This window comes from Sorex araneus, chromosome 3 (assembly GCF_027595985.1).
Source record: "Sorex araneus isolate mSorAra2 chromosome 3, mSorAra2.pri, whole genome shotgun sequence".
Taxonomy (NCBI): Eukaryota; Metazoa; Chordata; class Mammalia; order Eulipotyphla; family Soricidae; genus Sorex; species Sorex araneus.
In genome coordinates, this window is record NC_073304.1 from 222,440,952 (window position 1) to 222,453,722 (window position 12,771).

Here is a 12,771-nt window from a genome sequence, read left to right on the forward strand (position 1 = left end):
CTAGGCAGGCACCTGGCCTCCATAGGTACCCCCAGGAATGGGTGGCCCCACGGTGCGGGGAGGCAGCAGGTGCAAGTGGGAGATTCAGGTCTGGGCTCTGCTCTCCGGACCGAAGTGCCCGGAAGGTGATGGCCCGCATTTCTCTCCAGGCACAGTCCCAGGGATCCATCACCCTGAAAATCATCCCGGCCACCCAGGAGGAGGACCGTTTAAAGGAGAGCAAGGTAGGGCCGGGCTGGTGGGGGGCGGGGGCGCCCAGTCTGGGAGGCCGTCCTGTGGGAAGGGGTCGGAGGCCTGCGGGTCCGGAGTGATTCCTTCATTTGCGCAGCCTCCTTGGAGGTGCGTTTGCTGGCCCTTCTGAACAAGACTCCATCAGGAGTTATCTTGATGGAGGTGGAAGTCAGGGCTGGAGGGGAGAGGGGAAGGTGCCCAGTGCTGACTCCCGGGCCAAGGAAGCCCCTGCCATGTGTGGAATTCTTCCTTGAGCCTTTCTTTTTGTCGGGGGGAGGGCACCTTTCCAGTGACAGGTTCTCTTCCAGATTTGGGGGTCAGGGAGTATTCATGACTTTAAGGATTCCAAAGGGCGACTGGGGAATAAGGCTCTCATTGCACCCTGAAAGCGGCTTCGGGAAGGTTCTGTATGGCATTCTGGGTGGAGTGACTTCAGGGGAGAGCCAAGTATGGGGCGGATGAGGTGGACGGAGCCATGACATCTGCCGCTGTCCCTAGTGACCCAGAGGCTGTCACAGCGAGGAGCCCAGGACGTGGCTCTATTGATGTCTGTGTTTGTGCTGAAGCCCCGAGGTCACTTAGCCGACACGACCTCCGTCCTTGTTAGGTGGCATGGCAGACACTGGGGGGGGGGTCCACTCTCTGCTCGCCCTCACTGCAGTGTGTGGGTGTAGGGGCGTGTGTCAGGACAGCTGACGTATTGGCATCGGCAGACAAGTTGACATGGGGCCCGACTGTTCGTTTCCAGATTCTTTCTTCCTTAAATGTTTTTCCTCCTTCCCTCCCTTCTGCCACGGCCGCAATGGCCCTGGCTTGCACACCGGGTGGCAGGGCTTGCACTGTCAGTTGTGGCCGTCACACAGATTTTGTTGGTTGCTGGAGAGAGAGCACCGGAGTAAGGCATTTGCCTGGCATGTAGCCCACCCTGGACCCTCTGGCACTGCATAGGGGTCTGCCAGGGGCCACTTCTGAACAGAGTCAGGGATTGCTCTTGGCCAGTCCTCTCCCCCCACCCCCAAATATGTATACACACTTGGTTTCGGTGCTGGGGGTCCCAGATGACTCCATCACCAGGATCCTGGGGTGGAGGCTCATATCTGTAAGGCCCATGCTCCCCACAGAGCTCCCCCAGCCCCATTTTGGGGAGTTTTATTTATTTATTTATTTGTTTGTTTTTTTGTTTTATTGAATCACCATGAGCTACAGTCACAAAACTTCCATGTTTGAGTTTCAGTCTACAATGATTGGAACACCCAACCCTCTGCCAGTGTACATTTTCCACCACCAATGTCCCCAGTATCCCTCCCCTCTCCTGGCCCCACCCCTCCCTCTGCCTCTATGGTAGACAATTTACCCCTCCCCCCTTATGACCAGCCCCATTTTTGGATCCTTGAGGAATTGTGTGGTTGCAGTAGCCATAATGCTGAAAAATCCGGGAAGAAGAGCGAGAGACTGAGAGAGAAAGAGAGAGACTGTGTGTATGTGTGTGTATATGTGTATGTATGTGTGTGTGTGTATGTGCATATGTGTGTGTATGTGTGTGTATGTGCGTATGTGTGTGTATGTGTGTGTATGTGCGTATGTGTGTGTGTGTGTGTGTGTGTGTGTGTGTATTTATGTGTTTTTGTTTTGGGGGCACTCCCAGCGATGCTTAGACGTTACTCCTGCCTCTGTGCTTACTCCTCACGGGGCTTGGGGACCCTATGGGATACTGGGGATGGTTGGCGGCGTGCAAGGAGACAGCCTCCCGCCATGCTCCCCCACCTCGCGAGAGTGGAGAGTGCAGTCAGTGTGCTTCTCAGCAGCGTTCTAGTCCCAAGCCTTCCTCGCCGTGTTTCTGTTCCTCCTCCAGGGGACTGGGAGCCTCCTTTGGCCTCACCGTGCCTCTCTGCAGGTGTTTATGCGCGCCCTCTTCCACTACAACCCTCGCGAGGACCGGGCCATCCCCTGCCAGGAGGCGGGACTGCCCTTCCAGTGCAGACAGGTCCTGGAGGTGGTCAGCCAGGATGACCCCACGTGGTGGCAGGCCAAGCGAGTGGGGGACACCAACCTCCGAGCAGGCCTTATCCCCTCCAAGCAGTTCCAGGAAAGGTGGGTCTGGGGGTGAGGGATGTTCCGGGCAGGCTGGGGCATTGTCCGTGGCAATGCCAGAGACCTCATCCCTGCAGCAGAGACACGCCCAGCCTTGTCGCTGGAAGTCGGGACCCCCGGGCACTGGGGTTGGCTCCTGTCCCGTCAGCTCCGTGCCTGACTGTTAGCAGATCAGATGAATTCTGGGAACCCGGACTATTTGATTCGGGGACATTTTGTCATACCTCGAGAATGTGGAGCAATAAAATACAGTAACAGAAGGAGAGGAAAATCTCCCAGTTTGGCTGCTGTCTGGAGGGCAAGCGTCTCACCTCCTGTACTTTTAGCGCGTGTTTGTTTTTTCGTCTGGGGGCCATGCCTGGTGGTGCGCGGGGCTGACTCCTGCCTCTGCACGCTGGGATCAGGGGTGCCCGCGGCGGGGCCTGTCTGCCGCGCTCTTGCTCCAGCCCCCTCCTCTGCTTTTTCCCCGGGTGCGGTGCGGACAGAACCGCAGGCCTGGCTTCCTCGGTTTCAGACTCACTGTTTGGACGGTGACACTTCCCACATGATTATTTCTTCCTGACTGTGTGCTGCTCCTGGCTCTAGAATATTCTGTCAGGACCCAGGCCTCTCCTTCTCGGGCAGCTGGTGTCTCTGAGCTGGCTGCACTGGCTGTCACCTGCACTGTCCCTAGCTCTTGCTTAGATCTCCCCCAGTGTCCAAGGGACGCCCCTGACTCATGCCTACCCTGAGGGAGCACCAGCCCTTGCCCCCTGGTGAGATCCAGGTGCCCTTGACTTTCCAGACGGTTCCACCTGATGGGTTCTCTGGCCTCTACCCCTGTGTCCCTATAGGCGACTGAGCTACCGGAGAGCCAACGGCACCCTGCCGAGCCCCCAGAGTCTCAAGAAGCCCCCGTGTGAGTAGAGAGGCAGGGATGCCACGTTGCGGGGGGCCTGGGTTGGGTGGGTGCCCGGAAGAAGCAGGCCCTGGGACTGGAAGGGGCCCCTGGATCCTCCCCAGAACTTCAGGTCTCCTGAGATGGGGGGCGCAGGGGGCCGGGGATGGGGCTCAGCTTCTGGGGAGCTGTTTCCTGAAGAGGACCTGTTGTGTTTGGGGGTTGTGGAAGGCATGTGTTGGCGGCGGGGGGGTTGCGGGGGGAGTTAGCTCTTCTCCCTGGATAGTGTGCCAGCCTCTGTGTCGGAGTGTGAGCCTGGGCGAGGGCCCGGAGTGCTCACCAGACCCCCAGGGGGCACTGCAGCCCGGCGTGTGAGGACCCTGACTGGGGGAGAGAGTCTGGGCACGTGTTGGCAGCACGTGAGGGTCCAACCTCTGGGGCTGGGAGTAGCTCCGAGTGCTTGTGCAAAATTGGATCCCTGGCATTGCATGCAGTCGTGGGCCCCCCCCCCCCCCCGGCGCCCCTGAGTGTGGCCTCTAGCACGTCTGCACTTGGACGACACAGCCCGGTTGGGCCCCAGCACTGGGTGTGTAGAGCAGAGTGTCCCCGCCCACCCCCTCCAGGACCCCCCTGAGCCCTGCCCCCCACGACCCCACGGAGGCCTGAAATAAAAGCAAGGGCTCCTGGTGGCTTTGATCTGGAATTCCATTTTAACTGACTTTCATCTGGCGCGCCTGCTCCCAGGGGCGCTTGGCCCTGTGGGGAACCCCTGACCCCCCACACCTTTTTGTCTTTTGATCCTCACCATAGCTTGGAGGACAAATTGGGGGCCTCCTTCTTGAGGACGGAAACTAGGAGCCAAGGGCGGGGGCTGGCATTCAGGGGAGACTCCCCAGTGGTGGCCTCTCTGGCCCTGGGTGACCGGCGCTCCGTTCCTTGGCATCTGCATTTGCCCAGGCAGGCAGTTCTCAGAGAGGGCAGGGCCTGGTGTTCCCGCGGGTGGCCCAGTGCCAGCTGCCCCCCCCGCCCCCCCCCCCCCGTGCTTAACCAGCCTGGCCGGAAGCAGTGAGCTGACTGGCTCAGGGCCGCTAATGAGACCCTTGCAGGACTCTGCTGAGAGCGAGGGGTGGGTTTTTCTGTGCCCCGGAGGAGAGAAAGGAGGAGGGTTCCTCGGTGTGGGAGCCCCACCCACTGCAGGGCCTCCCTGTCCCCTCCGCTAACCGCGTCCCATCTGTCTTTTGTGCAAACCGCAGACGATCAGCCTTGTGACAAAGGTAGGCCTGGTATTTGTCCCTGTGTGCATGGCCACGACCCCCCTCCTGTAGACTGGCCGGGCCCGGGGCTGCCCCTCTGGCCCTTGGTCCACTCTCCCAGCGCTGCCAGCCCCACTGGCCCGTTTCCTGAGATTGCAGAGCTGATCGCGCTGGGTCTCCGTGGGGACACGGGAGGGCTGGTCGTGGAGCGACTCCTCCTTCCTGACTTACCTTGACCCCCATGCAGAGGGCAGGATGGCCTGGTGGGCCAGAGTCCCCAGGGCCTAAGGACTTGGGCTGAGTGGCAGGGGGCTTGCCTCGCACGCAGCCGGCCTAGGCTCGATCCCTGACCTTCCGTTTGGTTCCCTGAGCCTGACCAGGAGAGATCTCTGAGTCAGCCCTGAGCACTGCCGGGTGTGGTCACCAAACAAAACACACAGCAAAAACAAAACCCAGAAGGGCTTAATGTTTCGGGGTGAACATGACCTGTGATTTCTCCTGCGCCCCTCCGGTGACGCCACCTCAGAGGAAGGAGGGGCCCAGCAGGACTCACTGTCGCCCCCCTCTGTTTCCCAGAGACCTGTGACTGTGAGGGCTACTTCCGCGGGCACTATGTGGGTAAGTGTGGGCGCGGATGCTCCCCACAGCGTCCCCTGCTCCCTCCGTGCACAGGGGCTGACTCCTGGGCCGGGGAGAGGCAAAGACCATGTGAGCAGCTGGGCCTGAGGGACCCCCTCCGCCCCCCACTGTGCTTAGGGGGGGGGTGCCAGCATGGGGCAGAATTGTGGCAGGAAGTGGGTGCGGGCCACTTCCCGGGGCCCATCCTATTACTGTCACCAGCTCAGAGATGGTTTAGTCAAGGTCAGTGCCAGCACCGGGCGGTGATAGAGGCGAGCCCCGCCTTCCCACCATTGAAGGACCATCTTTGATTTTCAACGGCCTTAAGAAGGCTTTATTTATTTATTTATTTATTTATTTATTTATTTATTTATTTATTTTGCTTGAGCTGGAGCGATAGCACAGCGGGTAGGGCATTTGCCTTGCATGCGGCTGACCCGGGTTCGATTCCTCCACCCCTCTCGGAGAGGCTGGCAAGTTACCGAGAGTATCTTGCCTGCACGGCAGAGCCTGGCAAGCTACCCATGCCGTATTTGGTATGCCAAAACCAGTAATAACAAGTCTTACAATGGAGACGTTACTGGTGCCCGCTTGAGCAAATCGATGAGCTGACAGTGATACAGTGTGATACAGTGATTTATTTTGCTTTGTAAAAATAATAATGATAAGGGCCCCCTACGGGTGCTAGGACTTTTCAGGGCCATTTAGGGCCACTCAGGGCCATTCAGGGCCTGGCACCTACTAGGCGTGCCCCCCCCAGCATCACTTGAGCTGTCCCCCACCCCTCCCGAGCCCACACGGTTACCTTTTGATTTGGACACGATTTCAGACTTGCTTCCAAAAGTGTGAGAACTGTTCCAGGAACGCTCCCAGACACTCTGCACCCGGATTTGCCAGTGAATAACACTTGGCCGTATTTATCACCGTCTTTCCTTCCATAGGCTCATTCCGCCCCCCTGCCCCCTCAGTCATGTGAATTAATTGTAGACACCATGTCCCTTCATCCCTGAACATCTCTACCTGTACTCCCTGCGGACAGGGATACTCCTTAGGGAACTCAGGGCAGTTCCCGTGTTGCTTTGCGAGAGTTCATCAGACTGGCCTGTTCTCTCTTCCACCGGGGGTCATTCAAGTTAAAATGCTGCCTTTTGTCCTGGTACTGGCCTCTGGAGCACCTTCCCTGGCTCAGGAGCCAGTCTAGGCCATGCACTGCCGTGGTCAGTTTGTATCCCGTCTCCTGGGTGTGGGAATTGACACGCTAGGGGTGCCGTCCTGCCCCAGGTGAGATCCCTGTGCAGGTAAAGGTGACCTTGAACCCTCGTCACTAGATGCTGGGTTTTCCGGTTTGCAGCAGCTGAGAGCTGTGAGCCCGTCAGCGCCTCCCTGAGCAGGCTTGGTTGGGAGAGGCCAGTGTCACCTCCATGAGTGGTCAGCAGGGGAAGAGGGTGGGAACTGTGCCGGGGTCCCTGGGCCACATGCCACAGCGTCCCCCTGCCCAATGCTTCTCATCCCAGCTGGTCTTCGGAGGAGCTTCCGGCTGGGCTGCCGGGAGAGGCGGGGCAGCCTGCAGGAAGGGAAGACGCCCCCAGTCTCGGAGTCTCCCGAGCTGCTGACCTACGAGGAGGTGACCAGGTACCAGCAGCAGCCGGGCGAGCGGCCCCGCCTGGTGGTTCTCATCGGTAGGTCACTCGGCTTGTGTGGCCAGGGGCCTGCTGGTTTCCTTCCTGGAGGGGCATCGGGGGCGGCAGCGGGGGGGGGGGGTGGCTTGCAGGCGTGGCCAGCCCTTCCTTTGTTTCCCAGGGTCCCTGGGCGCCCGGCTGCAGGAGCTGAAGCAGAAGTTGGTGGCTGAGAATCCGCAGCACTTCGGCGTGGCTGTTCCACGTAAGAGCGCCGAGTGCTGTGCGTGCCCGCACACACTTAGGACTTTCCTGGGGCCGTGACTCCCCCCGTCTCCATCCCATCAGAAAAGCGCCATGGGACCTAGCGATGGTGGGAAGAGACTGGATGCGCTGAGGCCGGCTGGAGGACCAACCGGTCTCGGGTCTAGGTCGCTCGGTAACTCGGAGTGGAGTCTAGGTAGCACATTGGGCGCAGCCCCGCCCAGATGCCAAGGGGTGCCCATCAGTGGGGCCGCACCAGCATCTCCTTCACAGCGGCCAGCTCCTGGGACCATTGCCTCAGGGGGCGGGGTGTGTGTGTGTGTGTGTGTGTGTGTGTGTGTGTGTGTGTGTGTGCGTGCGCTCGCGCGCTCGCGTACGTGCAGGTCAGGGAAACCGCTGGCCGCACCGGGAGGCCTGGGAACTCCCCACTGCTCCACACAGCCTGCAGGCGCGCTGGGCGTGGTCCTGAGGCAGGAGGCAGCTGGAGAGGCTGGGATCCCAGGGGAGGGAAGTCTGGTGCTGCCTGTGGGGCAGAGGAAGAGAGTGAAGAGAGCCAACAGCCCTGCTATGAGCCCTCACGGCCTGAGCAGAAGGGGGAGGAGTGGGGGGCATTGTCTGGACTGCCGAGGAAGACACTGAGGCCCAGAGGGGAGGGAATGCCTCCAGAGTCACAGGGGAAGGGATGGCGTCAGGTCCGAGTCTGGTGTTCTACCTGGACCTGACGCCATCGCTTCCCCCGTGACTCCTTTTTCTTTCATTCTTTAAAAAAATTTTTGTAATATATATAAAAAAAATCTTCCCCCTATATATAAACACTGTTGTTTATAAAGTCATTCACGATGATTTGTTGCAGACATTCAATATTCCAACCCCAATCCCACCACCATTGCACTTTCCCTCCGCCATTGTCTCCAATTTTCCCAACCACCCCTTAAGCCTGCCCCCTTGCAGGCCCTCAGTAGTGTATTTTATATTGCTTGTCAGAAATAATTTGCTAACAGAATGATCCACAAATGTTTCCTTAGAAGAAAGTTCGTGAGGATTGTTGTATCTCACCCAGGCTGGACCCCAAAACTGGTGGTGTTCTGGGATTCCTCCTAGCGTGATGCTCCCTGTACAGTGTTCAGGGGACCATGTGGTCCTGGGGCAGTGAGGGTGTGTGATGAGGGAGGAAAGAAAGCAGGAGGCAGCAGCAGAGCAGATCCTGGGGACTTGGGCTCATCAGATGTGTTCAAAATGTCACAAGTGGGCGCATATGCTGCCCGAGCCCATGTGCTGCTTGTGCCCACATGTCCGCCAAGCACGTGTGGTGCCCGCATCTCCCTCACGTTTCTATAGCTAATGCTGGGGTGTACGTAGGGGCTCTCTCCACTTTTGGAGAAGCCCATCCCATGATTCCTTTTTTTTTTTTTTTGCTTTTTGAGGCACACCCGGCGATGCACAGGGGTTACTCAGGGCTCTGCACTCAGGAATTAATTACTCCTGGCAGTGCTCAGGGGACCATAGGGATGCTGGGAATCGAACCCAGGTTGGCCGCGTGCAAGGCAAATGCCCTACCTGCTGTGCTATTGCACCAGCCCCTCAGGGATCACTTTTGACAGGCTCAGGGAACCATTTGTTGTGCAGGGGATTGAATCCAGGTCAGCCCTGTGCAGGCAAATGCCCTACCTGCTATATTATCGCTTTGGCCCAGGGCAAATGGAAGTTTTTAAGTTTTGACTTGGTGTGGCAGGTGACCGTGGAGAACTGAATTAAAAGCCACAGTGAAGTCACCTGTGTTGGTGCCTCCTTTGCTCCCAAAAGGAAGAATTCTCCCCCCGTCTGGTGATTCCTTCAAAGCACAGCCCTGGGCAGGCAGTCAGCGGTAGAGGAGCACCTGCCTTGCATGTCTGAGGCCCTGGGTTTCAGCCCCAGCACCACAAAGCAAAGCAAAGCAAAGCCCAGCGTCACCGGGGCGGCTCAGCGGTGTGGCAGGGCAGGCGCTTGGCCGGGGACAGTGGCGGTTCTTTTTTTCTTTTTTTTTTTTTTTGCTTTTTGGGTCACACCCAGCAATGCACAGGGGTCACTTCTGGCTCATGTACTCAGGAATCACCCCTGGCGCTGCTCAGGGGACCATATGAGATGCTGGGATTTGAACTCCGGGTCGGTCGTGTGCAAGGCAAACGCCCTACCCACTGTGCTATCACTCCAGCCCCGACAGTGGCGGTTCTTGACTCCTCCAAACTTTCCTCCCCTGCAAAATGGTTGGTGGTGGGGCAGGCAGCTTTGACTGCATCACAGAGGTATGTGGGTCTGTGATGTGCCTGACACTCAGAAACACTCACGGGAAGGGAGGGTTGGGAGAAGTCGCTTCTACACGAATTTGCCCAGCCCTGGCAAGCAGAGCTGCTCCCGCTTCCTTAGATTCCCTCTCTCTCTCTTCCAGACACCACCAGACCCCGGAAGAGCCACGAGAAGGAGGGAGTGGAGTATCACTTTGTCTCTAAGCAAGCGTTTGAGGCCGACTTACATCACAACAGGTATGGTTGTAGGACAGCCAGGTGACTTACCCCGGTGTGTGTGTGCATGTGTGTGTGTGTCTGAGTGTATGCACGTGTGTGCGTGCATATGTGTATGTATGTGCATGTGTGTGTCTGTGTGCATGTGCATGCATGTGTGTGTGCATGTGCATGTATGCATGTGTGTGTGCTTGTGTGTGTCTGTGTCTTTCTGTGTCTGTGTGTGCATGTGTCTGCATGTGTGCATGTGTGTGTGCATGTGTATATGCATGTGCATCTGCATGTGTGTGTCTGTGTGCATGTGTGTGCATGCCTGTGTCTGTATGTGCATGTGCATGTGTGCATGTGAACATGTGCATGTGTGTGCATGTGTGTATGTGTGTACATGTGCATGTGTGCATGCATGCATATGTGTGTGCATGTGTGTGTGTGTGCTCCTGGTGGGTTTGCACAGAGGCTGGAGACATGGGAGAGCAGTTGGGTGGGGGTCACTGGTCTTCCTGTGCTATTTCCACAAACCCAGGAATTAAAGACTCTCTTGCCCCTGCCGTTGCAGGTTCCTGGAGCACGGTGAATATAAGGACAACCTCTACGGGACCAGCCTGGAGGCCATCCGGGGCGTGTTGGCCAGAAACAAAGTTTGTTTGGTGGACGTGGAGCCTGACGTGAGTTCCGGGCTGACTGGCAATTCTGGGGAGCCTGTACCGCTTCACCTCAATTGAAGGACTTTTTGGCCCAGGGCACGGGTGTGTGTGGGGGGTGCCGTGGAAGCTGTCTCCACCTGAGACTTCTGGATTTTACCAATCAGGAGGTTCTGGACTCTGGGTGCCCAGAAGCCTATATTGTCACCTGTGCCTGGAGTAGATCGTGCCACACCGAGGGTGGCACCAGCAGGCCAGTTGGAACCCAAGGATTTATAAATAGATGCCTAGGTGGCACTGGGCACAGCCGTACCCTCTCTGTGATCAGGACGTGTGAACCTTGGCTTAGGGGATCTGGTGGCAGGGAAAGGCAGCCAGGGGAATAGTTTGGAAGTGGAAAGGGAAGGAGACTTGATTTCAGAAGTGCTTCAAAACCACGGTGGTGGGGGCGGGGGACTGGAGCGATAGTACTGCAGGTAGGGCTCTTGCCTTGCGGCCAACCTGGTTTTGATCGCTGGTACCACATATGGTCCCCTGAGCCCCAGTGGGAGTGACCCCCAAGTTCAGAGTGAAGAGTAAGCCCTAAGCACTGCTGGGTGTGACCAAAATCCAAAAACTAACCTGATGGGGACTTAACCGCCTGATGGGGACTTAACTGCCTTCTTTGAGAACAAACTTCTAAGCTTTGCACTGGGGATACTTTTTTCCCCCATATAGAAATAGATTTTGGATCTTTTGATATAGACTGTAGATTTTATTTTATAGAAGCTTGCTTGAGGCAGATTCCAAAAAGCACATTCTTTCAAGGAAAACTCGTGAATCTGGGCTTCCCGGGAGCCGTCGTTGAGGTCTAAATTTCAAAACTGTATTTGCTAAGTGGCTCAGTTAGGTGCGACAGGGTGCAAATGGTACATTGAGCAGCTTAATCACCATCTCCAAAGGGAAGCCCTTACGTTAGAGCTAAAACACCCTGATGAACGCTGTGATTTGCAGTCTGGACACCTCAATCACAGTCTCTTCATTTCTCAGCAGACCTTTCCTTCTCCGGGCGTGGCTGAGAACCCCGAGTTTGCATGAATGTATTCCAAATCAGTGATGTTTGCCTTGATCCCCCAGGACCTACCTGCTGGCTCCACCCTCAGGAGCAGACAGGGGACAGGGCTGTGACAGATCATTAGAGTTTCCGGGGCCGAGCTCAGAGAGATGAAGGCTTTGGAACCCTTAGTGTTTCCTGAGTCTGGCTGCAGTGGGGGACAAGGAGGCGCTATGGGTCTGCTGTGCTGAAGCCCGTTCTTGCTTGACCAGTGCCGTCAGAGCTTTTGCCCGCCGAGGCTGGCTGGCAGACCACCATGAGCGAGCGTTCACAAAGCACCTGGTAGCGTTTACTATCTCACACGTGTGTGATTCTCCTGTACTTCTATTCTCAGGCGCTGAAACAGCTGAGGACCCCAGAGTTCAAACCCTATGTTATATTTGTAAAGCCCGCCATTCAGGAGAAAAGGAAGACGCCACCCATGTCCCCGGCGGGTGAGGACTGCACAGCCCCACTGGTAAGTTGGCAGTTAGCTCTTTTCAGAAGGCCTGAAAGGGCTTGTGCCCGCTGCAGACAGGCCTGGTTTCTTCTCCAAGCGCCACTGTCTTGCCTCTTGCCTGTGGGCGGGGCCTTGGCGGGCAGGTGGCTGGCCTCCACCCGGCGAGGCAGCAGGAAGTGGCTCCTGCTGCAGAGGGGGGTGATTCTACCAGGACTCCCGCCCTCTGCTGGCATGTGTCGGAGACCTGAACAGAGTGTCCCCCGCACGCAGCTGTTGGACTCTTAGGCCAAACCCAGGTGTCCTTCCATAAAAACACCCGCATGCAAGGTCACGCTCGATGCTCTTTTTGTTTGTTTTTGTTTTATTTGGGGGGGCCACACCCGATGGTGCTCAGGGGTTACTCCTGGCTCTGCACTCAGGACTCAGTCCCAGCGGTGCTCAGGGGATCAGATGGGGTGCCAGGGATTGAACCCGGGTCGGCCACAGGCAAGGCAAGCGTCCCTCCCCGCTGTACCACCTCTCTGGCTCCACGCTCGCTGCCCGCAAGCCAGGTCAGACCGTCAGTGAGTGGATCTGATGCTGAGCTTAGTGCAGGGGGCCCTGTCCTGCGCTTCTAAGCCCGCCTTCTGTTGAATTGTCACGGCGTCCTGGTTCAGCCTGAGGCTGTCAGGAGCCCCGCTTGAGACTCAGTCTTTGGCACGGCTTGGTGACTCACTCTGTTCCTCACAGGGTCAGGGAGAGGGAAGTGTTGACAGTTGCTACGGGGGAGTCAGAAGCAGCCCAGTTCCAGTACAGACGTTGCTCGTTGTCCCGTCTGGGGGCAGGGTCTCTGGATCTCCACCCCCGCGCAATCCTAGTTCATACTGATTCTGTTATAATTATCCATGCCTATAAATTACCGAGAATGACTAAGCCATGGACTCTATAGAAAAATTAAAACTTTTCTTGTTTAGAAATCATTTTCTTTTTCTTAGGGGGGCGCATATCTGGCAGTGCTCAGGGCTTACGCCTGGCTCTGCTCAGGGATCATGCTTGGTGGGACTCAGGGGACCATATATGGTACTGAGGAGAGAACCTGGGTCAGCCTTGTATGAGGGAAGCGCTCTAACCACTGAACTATCTCTTTGGCACCTCCCCTTTAAAAATCTTT

General features: G+C 57.1%; 1 protein-coding gene across 3 annotated transcripts in view; it reads left to right on the top strand.

The window, feature by feature from the left end:
- The window catches only part of MPP3 (MAGUK p55 scaffold protein 3), a 31,036-nt gene that overhangs the window by 9,562 nt on the left and 8,703 nt on the right, over window positions 1-12,771 (top strand). For all 3 annotated transcript variants that reach the window (XM_055132487.1, XM_055132486.1, XM_055132485.1), the window contains exons 9-18: window positions 150-224; window positions 2,126-2,322; window positions 3,156-3,220; window positions 4,453-4,473; window positions 5,029-5,070; window positions 6,585-6,749; window positions 6,871-6,951; window positions 9,376-9,469; window positions 10,005-10,113; window positions 11,517-11,639. In XM_055132487.1, coding sequence (XP_054988462.1) covers window positions 150-224; window positions 2,126-2,322; window positions 3,156-3,220; window positions 4,453-4,473; window positions 5,029-5,070; window positions 6,585-6,749; window positions 6,871-6,951; window positions 9,376-9,469; window positions 10,005-10,113; window positions 11,517-11,639 — 972 coding nt within the window. The remainder of the gene's footprint in view (window positions 1-149; window positions 225-2,125; window positions 2,323-3,155; window positions 3,221-4,452; window positions 4,474-5,028; window positions 5,071-6,584; window positions 6,750-6,870; window positions 6,952-9,375; window positions 9,470-10,004; window positions 10,114-11,516; window positions 11,640-12,771) is intronic.